Here is a 25,634-nt window from a genome sequence, read left to right as displayed (position 1 = left end):
TAATAAAAATATCACAGGAATTCAATTATTTACGAATTTTTTATAAATTTCTTCGCACCAATTTAATTACTTTTAATTTTTTAATAAAGTTTCTTCAAAGAATTCAAATATATTCAGAGAATAATAGGAAAAAAAAAATTCTGAGAAATTCAATTATTTCGAAAAATTAAAAAAAAAATTCATTTAAAAATTCTATTATTTAAAAAAATTTTGACAAAATTCTTTACAAGATTTAGTTAATAAAATTGCAATTTTAATAAAATTTTCCTATACAATTCAATTATTTTCAATACAATTCTTCTTAAGAATTCAATTATGTTTACAAAAAAATAAATTTTTTATGGGAATTCAATACAATTATTTTAAAAAATTTGAATGAAATTCTATACAAGAAATCAATTATTTACATAAATAATAAAATTTTTCTTGAGAATTCAATTATTTAAAAAAAATTTGATAAAATGCTTTATAATTTTGAAAAATTATAATAAAATTGCTCATAGAATACAATTATTTTCGTTAAATATATCATTCTTCCTAGGAATACAATTATTGTCAAAAATGTTTACAAAAATCTTCGAAGCAATTCAATTATTTTCGTAAATAATAAAATTCTTCTAAGAAATTCAATTATTAAGAAATTTTAATAAAATTCTTCCCAAGAATTCAATATTCTTTTTAAAAATAAACATTTTCACAGGAATTCAATTATTAAAAAAAAATTTTTTTTAATTCTTTGTCAGATTTCAATTATTTTCAATTTTTTAATGAAATTTCTCTATAGGAATTCAATTATTTTCACAAATAAAATTCTTCACAGGAATTCAATTCTTTAAAACATTTTTTTAAATAATTCTAAGCAGGAATTCAATTATTTTCATAAATGACAAAACTCATTGCAGAATTTCAGTTATTTTTTACACAGTTTTAAATAAAATGATAGATAATTGCATTTATTCTTAAAATTTTTTTTTAAAATTCGCCGAATGAATTCAATTATTTTTAAAAATAAACATTTTCACAGGAATTCAATTATTTAAGAAAAAAATTTGTTTAATTCTCTGTCAGATTTTAATAATTTTAAGTCTTTTACTGAAATTTCTTGATAGGAATCCAATTTTTTTCAAAAATAAACATTTTCACAGGAATTCAATTATTTAACAAAAAAAAATTTTATTCTTTGTGAGATTTCAATTATTTTCAATTTTTAATGAAATTTCTCGATAGGAATTCAATTATTTTCACAAGTAAAATTCTTCACAGGAATTTAATTCTTTAACAAATTTTTTGATAAAATTCTAAGCAGAAATTCAATTATTTTCATAAATAACAAAACTTATCGCAGTATTTCAATTATTTTTTATACAATTTTAAATGAAATGATAGATAATTGCATTTATTCTTAAAATTTTTTTTAAAATTCGTCAAAGAAATTCAATTATTTTTAAAAATTTTAATAAAATTCTTCATAAAAATTCAATTTTAAGAAATATTCAATTATTGAATAAATTATTTGTTTTTGTATTTAAATAATTGAATTTTCGAAAAACTTTCTAATAAAAATTGATTAAAAAATGAATGTTAAATTAATATTTTAGAAAATTTGAATTTATAGTCACAATATTCTTATGATGTAAAATAATGATTTTTTTCTCATAAGTTATTGAATTTGAGAATCTTAATTCCTATAGAAAAATAATAAAAATTTTTCTGGAAATCAGGGAAAAACAAAATTAAAATTTTGTGCCAACCCTGATTTGGCTAATCAAGGTTCCACTGTAATTGTATCAATATGGAGGTACTCCACCTGCGATCGCCGGGGTCAACGTTAGACGGCAGGTCAGTTGCCAAAATTAGATTCCTCGCCACCTGGTGGCGATCTCAGCGTTCTCAAGTGGAGAAATCTAGGTAATTTTCTTTCTGATAGAAAATAAAAGGTTTTACACCTTAAAACCTTTCGGAAAAAAATTTGCGTCAAACGATTAAATTTACCGATTCTTCTTCTCTGCTTGTTTACGATATTGGCATTTAGTCGGTGATTCAAAACAAGTTTAACATTTATGGAAATATTTTCAACCTTTATTTCTTTTGTTTTTTATTTATTTTGTTTTTGTAAAAAATCTTTTTCTGCACGATGACCACATTTTCCTATAGGTCAACGACTCGTGCGGACAAGCAGCCGATCCAGCAAAGCGAGTCTCTCTCAATTCTTGACGCACGCGAAAGAGTTCTCTTCTTCTTCTTCTTCTTTTCCCAACATGCGAAATGCCCTGTTGTGTGTTGCACGCCACCAAGTCATCAGTCTAGCTATAGACGTCTAGGGCACAGACATTGGCTGTGCATTGGCTTGCTTTGACTGTGTGTTGCTAGTCAAACAACTCGCACGAGCGAGAACCTTTTTTGAGAAACTCGGTAAAGTGCCATTCGTAATTGGCGCCGGTTGAACACCTACTTGCATTCAACTTGTCCAATAAGGTGAAGTAGGTGCATGTACTTCTTTCTCGCAATTATTTCCAGACTTCATATACTTATATATATATATATATATATATATATATATATATGCTCAAATCTAGAAACTTTTCTACAAGTTCTCTTAACAATCTTTCGAATACACGATAAGTTTTTCTTTTAATCCAACTTCTTTGCTTATTCCATTGTTGAATGTGCTCTCTAAATCTGAATTCATCACTTTTGAGTAAGAATTAGGATTGATTTGTCTCTTAAATGAATGTAGGGATTAATTTTTAGTCAAAAATTACTAATTCCTTAATGTAATTTTTAATGTTATGTTAAATGACTAAAGGCTGGTTTCACCAACTCCGATTAAAAGTTAATCAATTAATGCCAGTTTAGCCGCCTGTGATTGGTCGGTTAAGGATTTAAGCATTAACTTATAATCGGCGTTAGTGAAACTGGCCCTAAAAATTTGCAGATTTGTTTACTTGTTTACCAAATATTCTACAAATTTCTATAAAGGGTCTCTGAAGTCAGTGTCCATGCGATAAGCGTCGAAAACAATTTTTTGTGCGAAGTCCCGAAGAAAGACAATTGTTTCGAAATTTTAAATAAGTGGTCCGAACGATTTTTCACTCCTAAAGTGAATGACAAAGTGAAATTAGTGATCTTTCTCCCCCTAAAAACTACAAATAACAGTTTTCGACGCTGAGCATCGACGCTAACTTCAGGAACCTAAAAAAAACCTTAGTATTTTTTGTATAGCGATATTTTCAAAGACTCAGTGACTGCAAGACATTTTATCATTTGTTATATTTCAGCTATTGATAGAGAAATATTTGAAGTATACAATAAAAAAAAGGGTTAACAGAAAATTAGAATTATTCCAAAATAGAAATATTTGTTACAAATTTTCTTGTGGCGAATAATGTTAACTTTCTACCCATAGTGAAATTAATACTAGACCGTTATTTTTAAAATATACGGATTTTTATATACAGAATCTTAAAAATTTTTTCTCATTTTTTTGAGAAGAGAAAAAAAAACATTATTACGGCGTAAATATGTCTAGGATTAAATTTCATCAAAATCTAATGAGCTCAACTACCACTAGCTCTGCTTGAGAAAGTTTTTCTGTTAGATTGTATCTTCTCTGGGCAAACGTCGAGGCAAATACGTGTTCGTTTAGTTAAAGTCTAATGCAATCACTGAATTCAGATAGGTTTATATAGAAACTCGCAGAAATTCACAGATGATTATATAAGATCAAATATATTAAATAATCATGAGGTGTAGAGGAAACCTATATACATATATATACATCGTTACAGGTTAGAGGATTCTCGAATATATAACATTTAATCCAGAAATGCTTGTAGAACATTATTTAATGGAACATTTATTTAACCATTTTTTTTATTAAATATCAATTTCTAATTTTTTATTAAAAAACACTTTTTATATTAAATTTGTTTAATTAATGTATTAAATTAACTTATGAAATTAACTTATGAAAGTAATTTTTATATGAGGAAATTTTTCAGTTGATACAACTCCCATTATTGGTATACTGTACTTTTAATTATTCTATTAATAATAGATGAATTACGCTCTAAATCTGAATTAGTTGAAAGTAACTAATTGTTAGTAAAGTGCTGGATGATTTTTTTACTTCAGCAATTAGGGAAAAAGCTTATTAAATATCAGTAGAAGAAAACTCATTGTTAGTAAATAAATGACTAAGAAAATAGTTAGATTTGACAGAGTGGAACTTCGATTATCCGAAATAATTAGAGTAGGATAATTGTAGAAAAAACTTGTTGATACAATTCTACGAAAAGATTCAATTATTTTCATAAATAATAAAATTTCATTTACGAATTCAATTATTTTCATCGCAGAATTTAAAATATTTTTAATACAATTTTAAATAAATTCCTTGAAAAATGCAATTATTATTAAAAATTTTATTAAAACTTGAGAAAGAATTCAATTTTAAGAAACATTCGCAATTATTCAATAAAACAATAAAATTCGTTGCAATAATTCAAATATTTTCATAAATAACATTTAATTCATCGCAGAAAATCAATTAATCTCAAAATTTTTCAAGTAATTTTGCAAAAAGAATTCAATTAGCTTGATAAACATCAAAATCGCATAAATTCATGCCCATAAAATCAATTATTCTAAGAAATTTTAATAAAATTCTTTTCCAAAATTTAATTATTTTGATATTTATCAAAATAATTGAATCACAAGAATTCAATTGTTTTCAAAAATTATTATTTAAATTCCTCTCAGGAATTCAATTATTTTAAAAAAATTTAATAAAATTCTTTAAAAAGTTTTCAATTATTATTTTCAAAAAATTGTTATAAAATTCTTTAATATAGGGGAATGTAGTCAAGGTTGGCCTACTGTCTAGGTAGGCCACTCGCGTTTTTTTGTCAAGTTCACTAGCGCCACCTACGCGCATTTTTGTCGAAGCTTGTCTTAGTGAAACCTAACTTTTTGTTCAATTACATTTTCGGAAAATCGAAAATTGTGTTTTCTGTGACGTCGGTACAAAAAAAGCTCAAAAAAAGTTTTGTGCATAATGTGAAAAACCATTAATAAAAGATAAAAAACAAATTGAATCGTCAAGGCAAGTATGCAGAAAATTTGTGGGACTCATGGTTGAAAGGAAAACAAAGTAAAAAATCGAATCCCGAAACGTATTTCTTTTTGTTTACAACAATTCGGTAATGTTACTTACTGTCAAGGTCGGCCACTATGTGTTTAAAATGCGCAAAGTTGAGGACGAGCTACTTCATTTGCAAAAACTGCAATTCTGTATAACTCATAATATAATTGATCATCTTATTAATATTTTTATTTAATTTTATTAATATTTTAGTGCAAAACTTTTTTTTATTTATATTTATTTTTTTATATTGTTTATTGTTATTATTTTGTTATTTCATTAAGTTACAAACTGTAAACAATAAAGAATCAATTTTCCGTAACTCCAAACATGTTATTTTATTTTTTAACGATTAATGCCCTTTGAATTTTAAACATGGCCGACCTTGACTGTAATGGCTAACCTGGACTACAAATTTTTTTTTTTTTAAATCTTTATAACTTTTTCATTTTTAAACCTGTCAATTTACTTTGTACAGAAAAAATGTTCCTATTAAACAGGACTTTCCAACCATATACTTCAATTGTCCAAATTCATTTTTAAAAAAAAGTTATAAACAAAAGTCAAAAAGGTGGCCGACCTAGACTATGTTCCCCTAATAAATTTCATTAAAATTTTAATTAAATTTCTTATGAAAGAAATTAAATATTTTCAAAAGTTGTTAATACAATTCTTCGTAAAAATGAAATTCTTTTTAACAATTCAATTTTTTTTCAAAATAATTTTAATAAAATTTTTCGCAGAAATTTAATTAATTTCAATAATAATTTATCAAAATTCAATTATTTTTCAAATCTACTGTTTCAATAAAATTTCACAAAAGAATTCAATTATTTAAAAAAAAATATATATATATTATTGTTGAAATTCGTCTCAAGAATTCAATTATTTTCAAAAGTAACAAAATTCTTCGCAGAAATTCAATTATGTTCAAAAGTTTAAATAACTTTAAATAACTTCTCGTCAAAATTTCAATTATCTTTATAAATAATATAATTTCGTCTTCAAAATTCAATTTGTATTTGTAAAAATTGTAATAAAATTCTTAGCCAAATTTCAATTATTTTCAAAAACTATTTTCAATTCAATCAAATTTTTAACAGAGATTTAGTTATTTTTAATACAATTTTAATCTAATTTCTCCAAAAATGAAATTATTCTTAAAAATTTTCTTAAAATTCGCCAAAAGAATTTTAATTATTTAAAAATTTGTTGATAAAATTCTTTATGAGAGTTCAATTTTAAGAAAAATTCAATTATTCAATAAATTATTTATTTTTGTATTTATATAATTGAATTCTCGTAGAATTTTCTAATAAAAATTGCATATCAGTTAAAATTTTAGATAATAATAATTGAATATTAAATTCTCTAAATTTGAATTAGTGACTGACTGTTTGCTTTTGAATTAGCAGATTTTACCATAAATTGCTTCGTTTCTACTAATTTAATAGTAAAATTTACTAATTCAAAAGCAAAAAGTCAGTGACTAATTCCAAATAGTAAAAACATTTTTACTAATTTAAAATTTAAAAAGAAAGTATAGTGTGAATTTTTATAATTTAAGTTTTAAAAGGTGTCAAATTATAATCTTTAAAAGATTGAATTTTTCATATTTTTAATTAAAAATTGTGTAGATTAAATTTTTTAAAAAAATTTTAACGGAACTTTTTTGAAATTATTTCAAGTTTTTATTTTCTAATATATTTAATTGAATAATTTCAGAATAATTGATGAAATTTCGTAAAATTGAATTGTAAACAATTTAAACACTAAATTTGAAAATTTTCAAAGAAATTTTTAAAAAATTATTAAAAATAATTAATGTGAACTTTATAAAGAAGAATTTTAGTTAAAAATTCTGGAAAACAATAATTAAATTGAAGTGATGAAAGTAATTTTCTTTACAGTAACAATATTCTTATAATATAAAATAATGATTTTAACCACTGGGCCATTTTTAATTATTATAAAACATGAAGATATCGATTGCTCCGAGTCGAAGACTCATCGGAGTGATCGATATCTTTATGTTTTATAACAATTTTTTAAAAATTGTTTAATTTCAAAATAGTTTGAATTTGAATGTTTTGAAAATCTTAATTCTTATGGTATAATAATGATTAAATATTTATTTAAAAAAAGAAGAAACAGAACATTTTTCTGAGTGATAAGTTTTAGACTGAATGAGAATATTTTTGAAGTCAAGGAGAAGCAAGAATTTTGTCTGTAGTTCAAGGGAAAAACAAAATTAAATTTTTTTTTTTTGTCAACAAATGTAGTTTTAAAAACCTGGAAAAATTCCGTTTTTTAATCTGGAAAAGTCAGGGAATTTGAAATGAGGAAAAACGTGGCAGCCCTGGAAAAAATAAAGTTAAATTTTTATGGTAATCCTGTATAAATAAATTATATTTCTATCTTTATTTAACTAATTTTTATGGTGCCCTAAAAGTCCCCTATTTTTTAATTTTTAGTCCCCTATTTCTCTTAAAATACTTTTTAGAGGCACTGTGAAGCCTGAGTATTTGTATTAAAAATCAGAAGATGGTCAATGAAGTTCTTTATTTTAATTAAAATTTTTGTACCGGTAAATGTAAATAGATGAAAGTTTGGGTAACAAATTTCGGATAAAATAATTGACACTAACAAGAGGTTCCAGTGTATAAATTCCGAATCTGCTCGTGCAAGGTCTGTTAGTCCTCATAACCTAAAATGTTAAAAAAGAGTTCAAAGATAGGTTTTGTAACACTGTAGGAAAATAAGAAAAAAGCATTATACGAAAATACTTTTGTATGATACAATGAAAAAGTATTACGTAACTAAAAAAAGACCTAGAAATACGCACAAAAAGATATACCTAACAGAAGTCTGACAAATCGGAAAAGCAATAAAAGTATGTCTTTCTAGTTCAAAGATTAAACGATTTGAGTTTGTTTAAAGAGTTTTTAAAAATTTGTCCAAGAATGTAAAAGAAACTAGAGAAAAATTTCGATATTCTACAAATGTCAACAGGATTCATGCATGCCCGTGTTGTATATCAAAACTCGAGTGTTGAACGATGACGACGTACCACGACGACAACGACTACGACGGCGGTGTCGGTGGCGAGGGTGGCGGAAGTTGGTAGAGTTGGGATAGGGAAAGAACAGAGGAGACGAATAGTAGTTAGTGTCCGGTGATTTGGTGGTGGGGGGTTCTGTGGATCATTTTATTCTTCGTGAAGTGGGGGTTGAATTGGCACGATAGTAGGAAGGAGAGGCGAAAGGCAGCAGCATTGGCGGCGGCGGCGGGGATTTCGGGTCGACGGTGTGGAGGCTTCGGTCACTGACTCCAGAAACTACGACAGCAGCTTCTGTGCTTCATTCACGGACGCGCCACCTACTCTCCCGGCCAACCGGGCGATACTATGCCACTCCGGCTTTTTCCAACCGTTATCATGCTTCGTTACGATCTTGGCTCTCAATCCAGTCCCTTGTAGGTGTAGCAACAAGCAAACCTACTATCCAATCTGCCCACATTGCATTGTCGTACAATATATACAACGCGAAAGAAAATATAAAATGAAATGAAGACAAATAAAAAAAAAAAAAAAAAACAGACGAAACTCTTCAAAAACCCAAGGATCGATTCTTCCTCTCTCCAAGTGGTGTGTTTGTTTGTGTGTGTGTCCTTGCACGATTCATTCCTTAACGCACTTGCGTTTTAACTTTTTTGATAAAACCAGATCTTGTTCTTGTTGATTTTATCATCAGGTCCCCCTAGCTGAAAACCAGTCTTGTGACGTTTTAGGATGCGAGAAACGAGTTTGTGGAATAAACAAATATTTTCTTAGAATGTAGAGATTGGCCGGGGGTTTTTTTTTTCTCTTATTGTTTTGAATATTAGCCCTTTAATTCTTTCCGATATAGTACCGTATATATGATGAGTTTTGAAGCTTTTTCATTTCTTGTTTCGTTCAATTTAAATTTCGCGCCATTACAATTGAGCTGCCGGATCAAAGAAGGGCACATAACCCATTTGAATTACATTGGTTATGTGCCCTTCTTTGATCCGGCAGCTCAATTCTGTAAATTTCCACTTAAGGTGACTTAGCTTGAAAGTTCACTCCCTAACGAGACAAATTAGATTAGACCTAAGGGGACAACAGGCCAATAAACCAAACCAAACCAAACCAAACCTTGTATGTCGCATAACTTTTCCGCATCGAATTGTCATCTTTGTCAATTTTCCCTTTTGGGTAAAAATGAAACCCAAGTTTCAGGTTATAATAAATAATTTGTTTATCTAAAATAAGTTGATTACAAAAATAATTACTAACATGAGACAATAAAATTTTGGTTAAAGAAAAGTAAATTTTGATCCGAGTGATTATGAAAAGAGAGGTAGAATATCGCTTAAAGGACAAGTCATTGTTTTTAGGTGTTGTTTAAATAACTCGATATTATGAGAGATAATTTAATAAATCCGCAAGGTGATAAGTGTCAATGTCCCTGTTTGCAGTTCTAAGATAACAGTTAAATATTGTCAGCATATTCCTCCATTTTTGACAGGGATTATTATGCATTAGTCGTCGAGGAAACTTGCCATCGTTAAATATACCGTTATAGTTCATTATTTATTCCTATATATATTAAAAGGTGGAATCGTCTCCGTCAGTGTCACGGGATAGAAAAGTAACTTTCCCAAGGTGGCTACTGCTGCTGCGGCTGCTTTGTTTTGACAAAATTCTTCGAAACGCTATTTTTAGATCAAAACATATTTCTTATTCGTCAGAATCTTTATTCTTCAAATAAGAGGTTGATTCTTTAATAAACAAAGTTAAAATTTAATTTTTATTGATTGCTCATGAATTCGCTTTAATTTATTGTAGCTGTTGGATTCAGTTAATTTACTCGAGTATTTTTTTCACTTATCTACTATTTTGTTGTTTTCTTATTATCTCTCTAAATCTGAATTACTCTTCAAATTGGTTAAAAATAACTAATTTGATAGTAAGAAGTCAGTCGCTGATTTTGATTAAGTAGAAAAAATTCCGAACTGTAATTTTTTCAGTGTAGTAATATTTTTACTGATCAAATAGGTAATAATTACTAATATACACTGTAGAAAATTTAGGGAGTTGATGGACACTGAAGTTGGGAGGGACATTTTTCGAATTAAAAATCAACTCCAACAGGGAGTTAATTGTTAAATTAACTTCTTTTTGGAGTTGATTCTTATTTTACTGTGTAAATGTTAACTCCTTTCATCCAACTCCCCTCGCTTCTTACTATAAGAATATATTCTGATTGTAAAAATATTTCCACTTAATAATTAATTATATTTAATTTTTTAAATATATTTAATTAATTATATTAAACATCATGGATTTATAGAAGAATTTTTAGTTATAAAAACACTGAAAAAAATTGAATTTTAGAGAAGTTACAAATGTTTGTAAAAATTCAATTATGTTTAAAAGTTTTCTTAAATTCTCGTCAAAATTTCAATTATTTTTAAAAATAATCAAATTCTTCTCAAAAATTAAATTTTTTTCATAAATAATAGAAATTTTACAGGAATCCAACTATTTACAAATTTTTTTTTATAAATTTCTTCACAATAATTCAATTATTTTCATAAATAATAAATTTTTTTACAGAGATTCAATTATTTTCATGAATAGTAAAAACTTATAGAATTTTAATTATTTTCAATACAATTTTAACCAAATTCCTTAAAGAATGTAATTATTTTTGAAATTTTTATTAAAATTCGTCGAAAAAATTCAATTATTTAAAAATTTATTGATAAAATTCTTTATGAGAATTCAATTTGGTGAAACAATCATTTATTTAATAATTTTTGTATTTTTGTATTTAAATAATTGAATTCCCTTCGAATTTTCGAATAAAAATTGATTTAAAAATGAGTTTTACTTAAAATTTTAGATAATAATTGAATATTAAAAACAAAATAGCATGAATTTTTTGAAATAATTGAATTTTGAAAATATTTAAAATTAATATCTTTGAGTTTAAATTTTCATACTTTTAACTAACAATTCTGTAGGATTAATTTTTTTTAAAAAAGTTTACTTTCATTTTTCTTTTAATTAATTGAAGTTTTAATTTTCTTATATAATTTTAATTGAAGAATTGCCGAATAATCGAAATTTCTTAACATTGAATTGTAAGGATTTGAAAATTGTTAAAGAACTTTTTCAAAAATTATTAAAAGTAATTAAAAATAATTGTATTTTGAAAAAGTTTAATTAAATTTTTTCTTAAATTATTTTAAGTTTTTATTCTCTAAATGCGTAATTGAATAATTTTTGAATAATCAAAATTTCGTGAAATTGAATAAATTGTAAACAAATGGATTTGAAAATTCTCTAGCAACTTTTGCAAAAATTATTAAAAATAATTGAAATTCTGTGACGATTATTATTATTTATGAAAATAATTGAATTCTTGCAACGAATTTTATTATATTTCTTTTAAATAATTGAAATTCTGTGAAGAGTTTTATTATTTATGAAAATAATTGAATTCCTGCAACGAATTTTATTATATTTCTTTTAAATAATTGAAATCCTGTGAAGAGTTTTATTATTTATGAAAATAATTGAATTCTTGCAATGAATTTTATTGCATTTCTTTCCAATAATTGAAATTCGGTGAAGAGTTATATTAATTATGAAAATAATTGAATTCTTGCAACGAATTTTATTAAATTTTTATTTAAATAATTGAATACTTTGGAGAAATTTAATTAAAATGTAATTGAATTCTTGACAAAAATAATAAAAATTTGAAAATAATTACATTTTTTGAGGAATTCATTTAAAATTGTATTAAAAACAATTTAAAAAATTTTTAAATCCTATGAAAAATGTTATTATTTATGATAATTTTTGAATTCTTACAACGAATTATATTACATTTTTTCAAATAATTGAATTGATCTGAAAAATTGTATTACTTATAAAAATGATTGAATTCTTGCGAAAGATTTTTTAAAAATTTTTGTAAATAATTAATTCCTATGAAAAAATATTGATGATGAAATATTTATTTAAAAAAATAAGTTATTGTTGATTTTGAATAATTTTAGGGTCAGGGAAAAAGTGAAAACTTTATCTAGAAATCATGGAAAATGAAATTAATTTTTTGTGACAACCCTGTAATTGTTAGTGAATATTTACTATTTTTCTGGAATTTTACAGATTGCTGGTCAAGGGATTCACTAAATGAAGTAGCGAAACTGTTTCATCGACTTTTAGTAAAACATCTACTAATTGTTACTCTCGAAACCAGAATTAGTTTAAAATAACTAATTGTTAGTAGTGTTGGATGACTTTTGTGCTTCAGCAATTAGGAAAAGCAAACTTATTAAATATCAGTAGAAGAAAACTTATTCTTGTTTTAAAGTTTAGGCCAAAGAATCTGAGTTTTTATTAAGATCCAAAAACTGACTTTTAACAAAGAATGCTTATTGTCAGTAAATAAATGACTAAAAAACAGTCAGATTTGACTATACAGTGAAACCTTGATTGAAATAATTGAGGTAGGACATGGTTCGGATACTAGAGATGACAAACATCTACGTTTATAATTGTAGTTAAATGATTTTTCCTAGTTATTGAATTATTTCTTTTATTAGTTGAAAATTAGGTTCCTAAACTGTTTAAATTTTTTTGTTTTAAGGGCTTTTGAATCATTGTGACGTCACAATTTGTTGAAAGCATTTCTTTTAAAACTGTCACGTCATAATGGTTCAAATTCCCTTAAACAAAATTTGAAGAAATTCGTAGTAATTTGAAATAGTAGTCGATGAATTTTTCTATAGCTAAGATTTGGGAAGAAAAAAAAAATTTGCCAGAATCTTTTTTCAATTCCTTGAATTGAAATTCGAGGTTCAACAGACACTTTCGAGTTAAACTCTTCTCAAAAAGATGTGATGCAGTGTAACTAAAATTGTAAGGTAACCATCCTTTTATTTTCTTCAGGTATTCGCAGGAGAGGACTTTTTCTCCTCTTCTCACCGAGTAGTAGCAAAAGTGAAGGTCGTTTTCAAAACATTGTCGATGTTGGGAAAAAACGTTTTTCTTTTCTCAAACCAAAAAGACGACAGTTTTTTTTTTACAGAAATGTGCTTGTGTATGTGTGAGTGTAAAATTTTTTTCTCACATTTGGCATGGCAACGTTGCAAGAGAACGATCGTTTTCTTGGCTGACAGTGTGTCTTTGCCTCTTTCGTCTGTGTACAATATATATATATATGTACACTTGAAAAGACTCTCTCACGTCATATCTGACCGTAATCAACCCAAGGACTCATTGAAAAGGGGGAACTTTTCACAGTCTAAATTTCTTATTACGTAAAAACGAAGGGACTCCCTTGGAGTAGATTTCGACTAAATTTGTAATGATGGGAAAAAATTTTAATTTTGATTCAGAATAAAAAAAAATTTTTCTCTGAGCAATCGGTCATATTTGGCGCACGTTCCTCTCTTATACTGGATTCGAGCTTTGATTATATAGGAAAAGGAAAAGTGGCATGAGTGCTGTAAACTGTGAGTGGAGGGGGCAAAGAGAGGAAACATACGTGAACACGCGGGCAAATCAGTCGGTTAAAGAGCGCAAGCGCATTGTCCCCGGGTAGTTCCCCCCACCAGATATGCTCGGCCGCGTGGCGTCCTGATCAATTTCCAACGTTGCCAGCTTTCATGACCTGGAGGACCTGGCCGGGAATGCCCCTCCTTGTTCAATTCTCTGTCACCCTCTCTCTCTCTCACCCCCCACTCATTTATGCTACACGATATTAGCACGTGGATGGGTTGCGCTTCTTTTAATTATTTTTCAAACCTTATCGACCTGTGGATTCACTAACCGTTCTTATATAGATGTATATACACGTCTATCAGCAAGAGTCGTTATTCCCTTTTTCTGCATGGCAACTGACATTAAAAAAAGGGTTCATTTTTGTTGCTTTCATTTGTTGTACTGTTTGCGGGCATTTACAATTTATACTTGTATGCATATGTATAGTAAATCGTTTCATTAATTGCGGCTACCACTTTTGGGTGTTGCTGCTGCTGCTGCTGGGGGTACATTGTAATTTGTCATCAACTAAAAGTGCCATTATTTGTAACTGCTATCGATCGAAATTACCATACAGTCGAATAACTATTACTAGTTGGGGTAAAATTATTTAGAATTATCATTGATTGAAATTGTCATTGCTTGGAATGATTATTAATTGAAGTTGACAGTGTTTCGATAATGGACTTGACTGTCTATTGCAATTAAGATTTAGCTTATTATTTGAAAATATTGAATGGATTTGGAAATACTCAAAGAACTTTTTTAAAAACTATCAAAACTATAATGTAATTGATTTCAAGAAGAATTTTAGTTAAAAATTCTTGAAAATAATTGAATTGAAATAATATTTGATTTTTATTTACCTAATTAAATTTAATTTTATTAATTTATTTAACTAGCAACAATTTGAGCACTTACGCTCGCGGCTAACTTTTTACTCACTTTTTTAAAAATAGAATTAGCAATTTTAAAAATTGAACGCAAAAATTTTTAATTCAAATTTATTTTCATAAAAATAAAATATGAATTGGAATATAGTTTTAATATTATTATAACTAAAATATCGTATATTCTGACACCAGGAAAGTCAGGGAAAAGTCAGGAATTAAAAAAAAAAATTAAAATTACCACGAATTCTAAAAGAAAACATTCAATTTTTACAATTTCTAACGAAGTTTTCTTTTTAATGATACTTAAATCATCAACAACTATCATAAAATTAATAAATTGAAAATTAAAAAAATTGGATTTTAAAGAATTTACAAATGATTGCAGAAATTCAATTATTTACAAAATTTATAAAAATATTCGCAGAAATTCAATTATGTTCAAAGATTTAAAAAAAAATTTCTCTTTAAAATTTCAATTATCTTTATGAATAATAAATTTTTTCTCCAAAATTCAATTATTTTAAAAAATGTTTATAAAATTCTTGTCATAATTTCAATTATTTTAAAATTTTTTATTAAAATTCGTCGATAGAATTCAATTATTAAAAAATTTGTTGACAACGTTTTTTACGAGAATTCAATTTTCTGAAAGATTTAAGTATTTTATAAATTATTTATTTTTTGCATTTAAATAAATGAATTCAAATTACAAATGATTGCAGAAATTCAATTACTTTCAAAAGTATAATAAAATTCTTATCGGAAAATTTAATTAAGTTCAAAATTGAAAAAAAATCTCGTCAAAATCCCAATTATTTTTATAAATAATAAAATTCTTCTTCAAAATTCAAATATTTTGAACAATTTTCCTCATTTAAATGATTTTTCAATATCTACTAGGTATTTTAATAAAATCACCAAAAAAAATTCAATTATTTAAAAACAATTTTAATAAAATTGTACGCAAACATTTCATTATTTTCATAAATAATAATAATCGTCACAGGAATTGAAATATTTACAGATTTTTTATAAGTTTCTTCTTAACAATTCAATTATTTTTAAAACAATTTTAATCAAATTCCTTGAAAAATGTAAATATTCTAAAAATTTTTATTAAAATGCGTCAAAAGAATTCAATTATTTAAAGAATTGAATTTTCGTAGAGTTTTCTAATTAAAAATTGATTTAAAATTGAGTTTTTGTTAAAATTTTAGAAAATTGAATATTTGAACCAATTTCAATAAAATTCTTGTCAAAATTCCAATTATTTTAAAAACTTTTTCAAAAGAATTCAATTATTTGAAAAAAAATTTGGATAATATTCTACCCAAACATTAATTATTTATTAATTATTTTCATAAATAATGAAAATTTCACAGGAATTCAATATTATTTACAAATTTTTCATAAACTTTTTCGCAGTAATTCAATTATTTTCATAAATAATAATATTTTTTACAGGGATTGAATTTTTTTTAATAATAAAATTCTTTTTAGGAATTCAATTATTTATAAATTTTTTTTACAAATTTCTTCGCAATAATTCAATTATTTTCATAAATAATAAAATTTGTTACAGAAATTCAATTATTATAAAAAATAATACAATTCTTTTTTGGAATTCAATTATTTTTATAAATACAAAAAGTTATCGCAGAATTTCAATTAATTTTGATACAATTTTAATTGAATTCCTCGAAAAATGCAATTATTCTTAAAAATTTGTTAATAAAATTCTTCATAAGAATTGAATTTTAAAAAACATTCAATTATTCAATAAATAATTTACTTTTATATTTAAATAATTGAATTCTCGTAGAAAGAAGTTACGGTAACAATATTCTTATATAAAATAATTATGTAAAAATAATAATAATTAAATATTTAAAATATTAAAAAAAAGAAATTATTGTTTTCGAATAATTTTACAATTAAAGATATTCGTAAATAAATTTAACATAACAGAATTTCTTTTCTAAAAATTGAAAAATTTTCAGTTTCATTTTCAATTAAATTTTCTAATTGACAAATATAATTTATAAACATTTTTTTCCTTTATTTCAAAAAAATACTTTGAATTTTATTAAAACAATTGAAATTAAGAAGTAGAATTGATGCAAATTATTTCCTTATGAAAATTGAGAATTTTCTACAAAAATATTAAGAAACGGGAATATCTAATGTTTTTCGTCCCAAAAGAAAAAAAATGAGGTTGTAGACAATATTGTTATTGAGAAATAAAAATTATGCATAAAATGGGTATATTTCCTACTTTTTAGTAAAAATTTTTGAACAATTAACAATTTTCTAGTATTTTTTATAAATAAAAAAGGAAAATAATTTGCATAATACTTTAGATCAGTCAAACGAAATTTGTTATAGGAAAAAGCATATAACAAACAAAATGTGTATATTTTTTATTTGTTAATCATAATTTTTTTAAAATTTTCTAATTTGTAGTGTTATTTTATTATTATAAATCGTGAAAAAATACCGGCATATTTTCGATTTGTCAAACAATATTTTTTAAAGAAAAGAAAAACAAAAGTATACACAGAAACTAAGTTCAAACTGCGGAGAACAGGACAGAATGAATGAAAGAATACGAAGATTAATATAGTTATATTAATTAATAATTAATAATTTAATTTCTTTAATTATTATAAAACATGAAGATATCAATTGCTCCGAGTCGAAGACTCGGTAGTGATCGATATCTTCACGTTTTACAATAAAAAATATTCCTCTAATATTTAAATTCGAAATTGATTTTCGCCAACATCTTGGTTCAATATTATTTCAAAAGAAATAGGTCCAATATTTAACCAAATCGTTCGAAAAGTTGCCAATATTGAAAAAACTAAAGTTATATTTTCACTAATTAGTGGAATTCCGGCGCAATCGAAGTTGAACAAGACTAATAAACTTAATTTTTTTTCTTCCACTCTCCTCAAGCGTAAAATTCAGCTTCATAAATTTGTACATGTCATATTCTTTATTTTCACGACTGGAAACTTTTGTCGTAAAGGAAAAAAATCTAGCACACCTCGTGCTACTATACAATGTAGAGAGATGATAAACTTGTTTCTTATCTGTATATAAAGGCATTGTCTTGAAGTATTCCTTTTTTTTTCTTTCTTCCTAAATTAGTCTTCAAGTTTTGTCGTTAGGAAAAAAAAAAGTATTTCAAATTCGTTAGAGAGTTTTACCAAGTAAGCGAGTCAATTTTTACACACGCAGTCTTTAAAAATTGCTCGTGAAGAAAATTGTAAAAATTTGTTGTAAAGTTGGAAAAATATTTTTACTTCATTTAAAAATTATGATCCTTTTTTGATAATTATGAAAATTTGTACAAAACCCGGGGGGCCAAAACCTTAAAAAACAAAAAGCTTACAAAACCCTCAAAAAACCTTTTTTTTTTTATTAAAATTATATGAAAAAGGAACTGTGATTCATGCTGTATGAAACTATTTTGAAATATATAAAAAAGATATCGACAAAAACAGCTCTCACTAATGTAAATTAATTGTTATTATGTGTATATATACTCATGAATAGAATTCTCCAATATGCACGTGGTTTCTGACGTCACTCTCTCTTGCTGCAGATATACGTGACGATGTTCTATAAACACATTTTCAATTTATCACCGACAGATGGAAGCACTTGTTGATAAATCTCTAAAAGTTTCGTAATTGTTTTTTTTCTTTTTATTTTGAAAATTATTAATAATATGTAATTTTTTTTTTTTTGCAGGTGTCAAATTAAAAAGGGATCGTACAGATGCAGATGATCTATTTTGTGAAGAAAAAATGCTCATCATTGATGGTGAGTTTTTGAAACATTTTTCCATTGTCACATTATTTTTTTTAATACTTTTTTTTTATTATTGTTTTTTTTATACTTTTGGACCTATTAAAATTTTCGATCTTTTAGATTTAGATCCTTTAGATCCAATCTGATTGGATTTTTGAAATTGAACATAATTTTATTAAAAAATATTTTTAAGTTCTCATCAGAATTCCAATTATCTTTATAAATAAAAAAATTCTCCCCCAAAAATTTAATTATTTTCAAAAATTTTAACAAAATTTTTGGTAACATTTCAATTATTTTCAAAAATTTTCTTCAATTCACTAATTTTCGATAATATCTACTTTTTTAAATAAAAGTTTCCAAAAGAATTCAATCATGTTAAAAACTTTTATTAAAATTTTACGCAAACATTTTAATTATTTTCGCATATAAATAATAAAAATTTCACATGAATTTAATTTTTTGTAAATTTTTTGGCAAAAATTCTATGGTTCTCAAAGCTAGTAAAATTTTCTACAAGCATTCAATTATTTTCATAAATAATAAAATTCTTTCCAAGAATTCTATTATTTTTTTTTATTAAAAAATCAGTTTACTATTAAAAGAAAATTTTCTTTCTACATTATTTTTCTTTAAATAAATCAGTTTACTATTTTTTATAAATAATAAAAGTTGTCGCAGAATTTAAAATACTTTTATAAGACAATTTTATATAAATTTATTCAAAAATGTAATTATTCTTAAAAATTTTATTAAAATTCGTTGAAAGAATTCAATTATTATTTTAAACTTTGTTGATAAAATTCTTTATATAGGAATTCAATTCTTAGTGACATTTAATTATTTAATAAATTATTTCATTTTATATTTAAATAATTGAATTCTCATAGAATTTTCTAATATAGAAATTGATTTAAAAATGAATTTTACAACCAAGTTGAAGTCCACAACGGTGATCAACGAAAAAAAATTGTCTACTTAGTAAATTAATTTAAAAATGCGCAGCAATATTGACACAAAAATTATTTAGAAAGAAAAGATTGATGTTTATATTTTGATAATAATTATTTTACAATTAAATATTAAATTAAAAATAACACTTGAAATTATTAAATAAATTTTTTTCGTTGTTAAACGTTGTGGACTTTAACTTCGTATTTTACATAAAATTTTAGATATGTAATAATTGAATATTTGAAGCAATTTCAATAAAATTAATTAATTAAAATTTTTATGAGCCAGATATTAATTGGAATTGTTCTAGTGATAAGTTAGGACCAGTAAAAAATTTGATGACTGAAAATTGTTAGTAAACAGAAGATAAAGTTCTCTCAAAAATAATTTTTCATCTTCTGCTGATTATCGGCTGTGGTTACTTTTTATGAATTGTGAATTAAATTAATTTTTATGACCCAGATATTAATTGGAATTGTTTAAGCCATAGTTTGGGACCAATAAAAAATTTTATGACTAGAAATTGTTAGTATAAGCCGAAGCTAAAGTTCGCTCAATAATAATTATTCATCTTCTGCTGATTTTCGGCTGTGGTTACTTTTTATGAATTGTGAATTAAATTAATTTTGATGACCCAGATATTAATTGGAATTCTTCTAGCAATAGTTTGGGACCAGTAAAAAATTTTATGACTAAAAATTGTTAGTAAACAGAACATAGAGTTCGTTAAAAAATAATTTTTCATCTTCTGCTGATTATCGGCTGTGGTTACTTTTTGTGAATTAAATTAGTTTTGATGACCCAGATATTAATTGGAATTTTTCTAGTAATAGTTTAGGACCAGTGGTTTTTAATTCATATTAAGTTGTTCGTATTTGGAAATTTAGAAAAAATTTTAGAGCTAAAGCTTTGTTATTAGCCCAGAAATTTTTTTTAATTTTTGACTGGAATTTCATAAGTATTGACCTGGAAATCATGGAAAAAGCCTGGAACCTTATATTTATCATTTTGTGTCAAACATGAAACGTGGGGTCAGAATGACACTATGAGTGTTCTCCGAGGGTTATGTTTAAATTTATTGAAAAATCTATTTTTAAGGAAAAATTTGATTTCAATTATGATTTTAAAATTAAAACATGTATCTTTGATTTATAAATCATAACATTTTTATACTTTTAGAGTCTTGGAGATTTATTTTGTACCTCTTTTTGTACCTAAACCTATAATTTTTATTCAATTACTTGCATTAGAGGAAATTCCGCACCGTTATACTTGAATTGAAACATAAAATAAAGTGTAATATTTGTTAATAAACGGGAGAAACTTGAGGCGACATGAATGAATACAGAGTTCCAGACTGTTAATGAAACGCACACCGTCTAGCGAGTTTAATATTTATTTATTACTGTTTTTTTCTACACAATAAGAAACACAACTCGTTGAATCATGTACATAAGTGTGAAACCGTGACGTGCACATGTACCTTTCACAATCACAATAATGAGTCATGCGTACATAGAGACTATTGAGGTTCAAGAGAGAACATTTTCCGAGTTTCTTCCATGAATCAATTTCATCATTACACATACTTTTTTCTTAAGGATATCAAATTGAGACAAAAAACCAATCAAAATTGTTGCCATGCATGGCAACAATTTTGATTGGTTTTTTGTCTCAATTTGATATCATTTGTTGCATTGCCAACAATTTTGATAGTTTTATATGATATCTTTTGTTGCATTGCAACAATATTGCTAACTCGTTGCTAACAATAAGTCTTTTGCCTTTTTTGATATCCTTCGAAAAATAACTGAGGCATGAAATTCGGAAAGTGAGTTATTGTTCTGTTGATAGAAGTGTTTTTTCTCTCTTTAATTTTCCTGGAGTGTTGAGTAGAGAATAAGAAGGAAGAAAGGAGGAAAAAAAATGTGTCGAACAAGATGACTGAAAGGAAAACATTGTCTGAATTTTTTTTCTTCACTGCTACTACACTTTGAGCAAATAAGCCGTTTATTTTCGACTATCGACCTTCTTACGTAATAGACAACCAACTAGAACCAGGCGAGTGACGACGGTGGACTTTGGTGGCGTTATTTTTACGCGGCATCCACACATGATAATTATAAACGAGCGGCCTTCTTCAATCTCTCTCTCTCTCTCTCTCTCTCTGTCTCTCTTTCTAAACTACGCTATTGCTACAATGTGCATATACCCACACGCATCCTGTGTATCGTAAACGTCAATTGTAGCCATGCATGGAAAAAACGGGGTTTTTAGTGTGAAAAAACATGGGCGGCAAAAAATAATCTTGGGACAATGGACGACGACAACGATGATGGTAGAGTAGAGGTGCGTCATATATATATATATACACGTTTTATACTCGGTTGACTTTCTTCTCTCGCTCCGAAGAAACGAGTAGAGAGTGTGCTCTAGTTTCGGTTCATGAAGAGATTAACATCGAAGAAACATTTGTGTTTTTCTTTTATTGGATATGTTCGACTTACGTCAAACTTCATTTACTTTCTTTCAAGACCTCCTCCTCCTCCTCGATGGGAAAATATTCATCATCATTAAAGAAACACAGCTTTGAGAGAATATATATCTATAGATGTATAGCTACATTCAAAGTAAATTCAACTTGTTTTGAAAGTTAATTAGATTTGACGATCTCTTCAAAAGTTGCATAAAATCATTATTTTATTGCTTCGAAGTTATGTTTATAGTAGGGAGTTTTCTTCAAAATATATATTCAATTCCGTTTTCGAGAAAATTATTTTGATTGTCCGCGATTTCAAAATTTAATGTAGTTTATTCGCATAAAATTTGCCATATTTTATTAGTGCATATTTTATTGCGAACGTTGTAATTTTATTACACATTTTCTGCTCTCTTAATTTTAATTATGGTGAAACTTTTATTGTTTTTTAAGTGGACTTTTTTTCTGTCATTTTATGAAACTGCGGTTTAATTAGAGAAAAAATGGGTGAAAAATTAATGGTTTTCTTTATCAGTGATTTGGATTATTTTGGTTAAACTTCAAAGCCAAAAAGCTTAAAGAAGACAACGTTAAATCTAAAAGTAATGAATTAGTAAATATTGTTTATTTAGTGATACAGAATACAGGGCTCGAACTAGGTCCGTAAATTTGCTTCAAGTCCGTAAAAGTAAGTTTTTTTTTAATAGAAGTCCGTAAAGTCCATAATTTGATTGAAAAAGGATGAAAAGTTCGTAAATTGTACGATATAATTTGGAGAATTTAAAAAAAAAATAACAAATATTTGCAGAAATTATTTTTTCAATTATTTTCAAAAGTAATAAAATTCTTCGCATAAATTCAATTCTGTCCAAAAATTTTTTTTTTAAATTCTCGTCGAAATTTTAATTATCTTTATCAATAATAAAATTCTTCTCAAAAAATTTAATTATTTTCAAAAATTTTAATATAAAATTCTTGTCAAAATTTCAATTATTTTCAATTATATTGTTTCCCGAAAATTCAATTATTTTTGAGGCATTTTAATAAAATTCTTTGCAAAATTCAATTATTTTCATAAATAACAATATTCATCGCAAGAATTCAATTATTTTTAAAAGTAATAAATTTCTTCTTGGGAATTTAATTATTTAAAATTTTTTTTATAAATTTCTTCGCAATCTTTCAATTATTCATACATTTTTACAGAAATTCAATTATTTTCATAAATAATAAAACACATTGCAGAATTTCAATTATTTTTAATACATTTTTAATCGAATTCCTCGAAAAATGTAATTATTCTTAAAAAATTTATTAAAATTCGTCAAAAGAATTCAATTATTTAAAAATTTATTAATAAAATAATTCTTTATGGGTATTCAATTTTAAGAAACATTCAGTTATTTAATAAAATATTTATTAATGTTTTTTTTTAAATATAATTCTTGTAGAATTTTCTAAGAAAATTTGATTTAAAAATCAATTTTAGTTAAAATTTTAGATATAATAATTAAATATTATAAGCATTATAGCGTTAATTTTTAGAATTAATTGAATTTTGAAAAGGTTTCCAATTAAAATTTTTGAAGATCTGAATTTTTCATATTTTTAACTAACAATTCTGTGGAATTAATTTTTTTTGCGAAAGTTGAATTGCGAATTTTTTTTTGAAATTATTTGAAATTTTTATTTTCCAAAATATATTTAATATTGAAGAATTTACGAATAATTGAAATTTTGTAAAATTGAGTTATAAACAACTGAATTTGAAAATTCTTAAAGAACTTTCTCTAAAATTATTTTTAAAAATAATGCATTTATAGAAAAATTTTGGTTAAAAAAACAATTATTTTCATAAATGATAAAATTTTTACAGGGATTCAATTATGTTCGTAATTATTAAAAATAATAAATAACTTAAATTCTTCTATAAATTTTATAGAAGAATTTGAGTTAAAAACACAAAAAAAAATTTAATTTTGGAAAAGTTACAAATTATTGCAGAAATTCAATTATTAATAAGTAATAATATTCTTCGCAAAAATTAAATATTGTTCAAAAATAATAAAATTCTTCTTAGGGATTCAATTATTTTCTCAAATAATAAAACTCATCGGAGAATTTCAATTATTTTTAATACAATTTTAATCGAATTCCTTGAAAAATGTAACTATATTCTAAAAATGTTATTAAAATTCGTGAAAACAATTGAGTTATTTAAAAATTTGTTAATTTCTTTATGAGAATTAAATTTTAAGAAACATTCAATTATTCAATAAATTCATTATTTTTGTATTTCAATAATTGAATTCTAGTAGAATTTTCTAATAAAAATTGATTTAAAAATGAATTTCAGTTAAAATTTTAAATAGTAATTGATTATTGAATTTTTTTTATATTATTTAAAGTTTTTATTTTCGAATATTTATTTAATTGAAGAATTTACGAATAATTGAAATTTCGTAAAAATTGAATTCATTTGGAAAGTTTTATTAAAATAATAGATATTAAAAATCATTGAATTGAGGAAAATTATTGAAAATAGTAGAAATTTTTCCAAAAATTTCATTAAATTTTTTAAAAATAATTTAATTTCGGAGAAGAATTTTATTATTTATGAAGGTAAATGAAATTTTGACGATAATTTTTTTAAACTTTTGAACATTGAATAATTTAATTGAATTTTTGTAAAGAATTACATTACTTTTGAAAATAATTGAATTCTTGATACGAATTTTATTAAAATTTCTTTTTAAATAATTGAATTTTTTTGTAAAATTTTATTGAAACAGTAGACATTGAAAATAATTGAATTTTGACAAATTTTTGAAATTAATTAAATGTCAACGAAGAATTTTATTAAAATTTTTTTGAAAATTCAATCATTGATTATGAAATTTCAATTTTCAATGAATTTAATTATTATTATTATTATTATTTTATTACTCCGTCATCTTTAATTATTATAAAACATGAAGAAATCGATAGCTCGGAGTTATCGATATCTTCATGTTTTAATAGTTATGAAAAATTTAATATGCAGTTTTAAGTAAAATGTTCTCTTATTTGACTCGGACTGTTTATATTTTTGTCAGTAATTGGTTCGTAATTTTCATTTTTGGTCCTTAAAAGTGTATTTTTAAATACTTTCACTGGTTCGAGCCTTGAGAATAAAAAAAAAAAAAAAATAGTTTGACTTTTCGGAAAAGCCCACAGTTTACATCTTTTTCCAAAAAACAGGGCAAAACCGTGAAAAAAATGCTATACTTTTGTCAAACTTCATGAAGTCCACGCTAAATTTAAAAAATAATTTATATTAAATTGCTTTTTCGTTCATTGAACGGTTGGAGACTTCAAGTACATGAAAGAACGGTATTTAAAAATAATTGATACTCACTCATATAGACTTGACATTATATAGTTAGAATCGATATTTAGTTTCGCACAATAGTATGTAGTTACAATTATATTATACAGAAAGTTTAGAGTAAAAATTTAATTGTTTGACGTAGTTACAAAACGATAAAACTTGACAATGTTTAACCACAGTTTTAAACTATACTCTAAAGTTTTTATATATTTATATTTTATATACAATATTTAGAAACTTGAATCGTGTATATGAAATTAAATATTCCCGCCTGATAAAATATTAAGCAGGAGACATTAAATTAGTTATGACACACATATATACATAAAATGACATAAATTGCATAAATTATCCATATTTCTCATTCATCATTTCAAGAAGACGTTAATTCA

At 24.9% G+C, this 25,634-nt stretch overlaps 1 protein-coding gene across 1 annotated transcript in view; it reads left to right on the top strand.

Annotated features, from left to right (window-relative positions):
* Positions 1-25,634, top strand: part of LOC122510653 (histone-lysine N-methyltransferase trithorax-like) — a 109,219-nt gene that overhangs the window by 8,571 nt on the left and 75,014 nt on the right. Inside the window, exon 3 of the mRNA XM_043625431.1 lies at positions 18,380-18,451. Within this exon, the coding sequence (XP_043481366.1) occupies positions 18,380-18,451 (72 nt within the window). The remainder of the gene's footprint in view (positions 1-18,379; positions 18,452-25,634) is intronic.

Source organism: Leptopilina heterotoma, unplaced genomic scaffold (assembly GCF_015476425.1).
Source record: "Leptopilina heterotoma isolate Lh14 unplaced genomic scaffold, ASM1547642v1 Lhet_73, whole genome shotgun sequence".
Classification (NCBI taxonomy): Eukaryota; Metazoa; Arthropoda; class Insecta; order Hymenoptera; family Figitidae; genus Leptopilina; species Leptopilina heterotoma.
The sequence above is the reverse complement of the archived record's forward strand: the minus strand, read 5'-3'. Positions and strand labels throughout refer to the sequence as shown.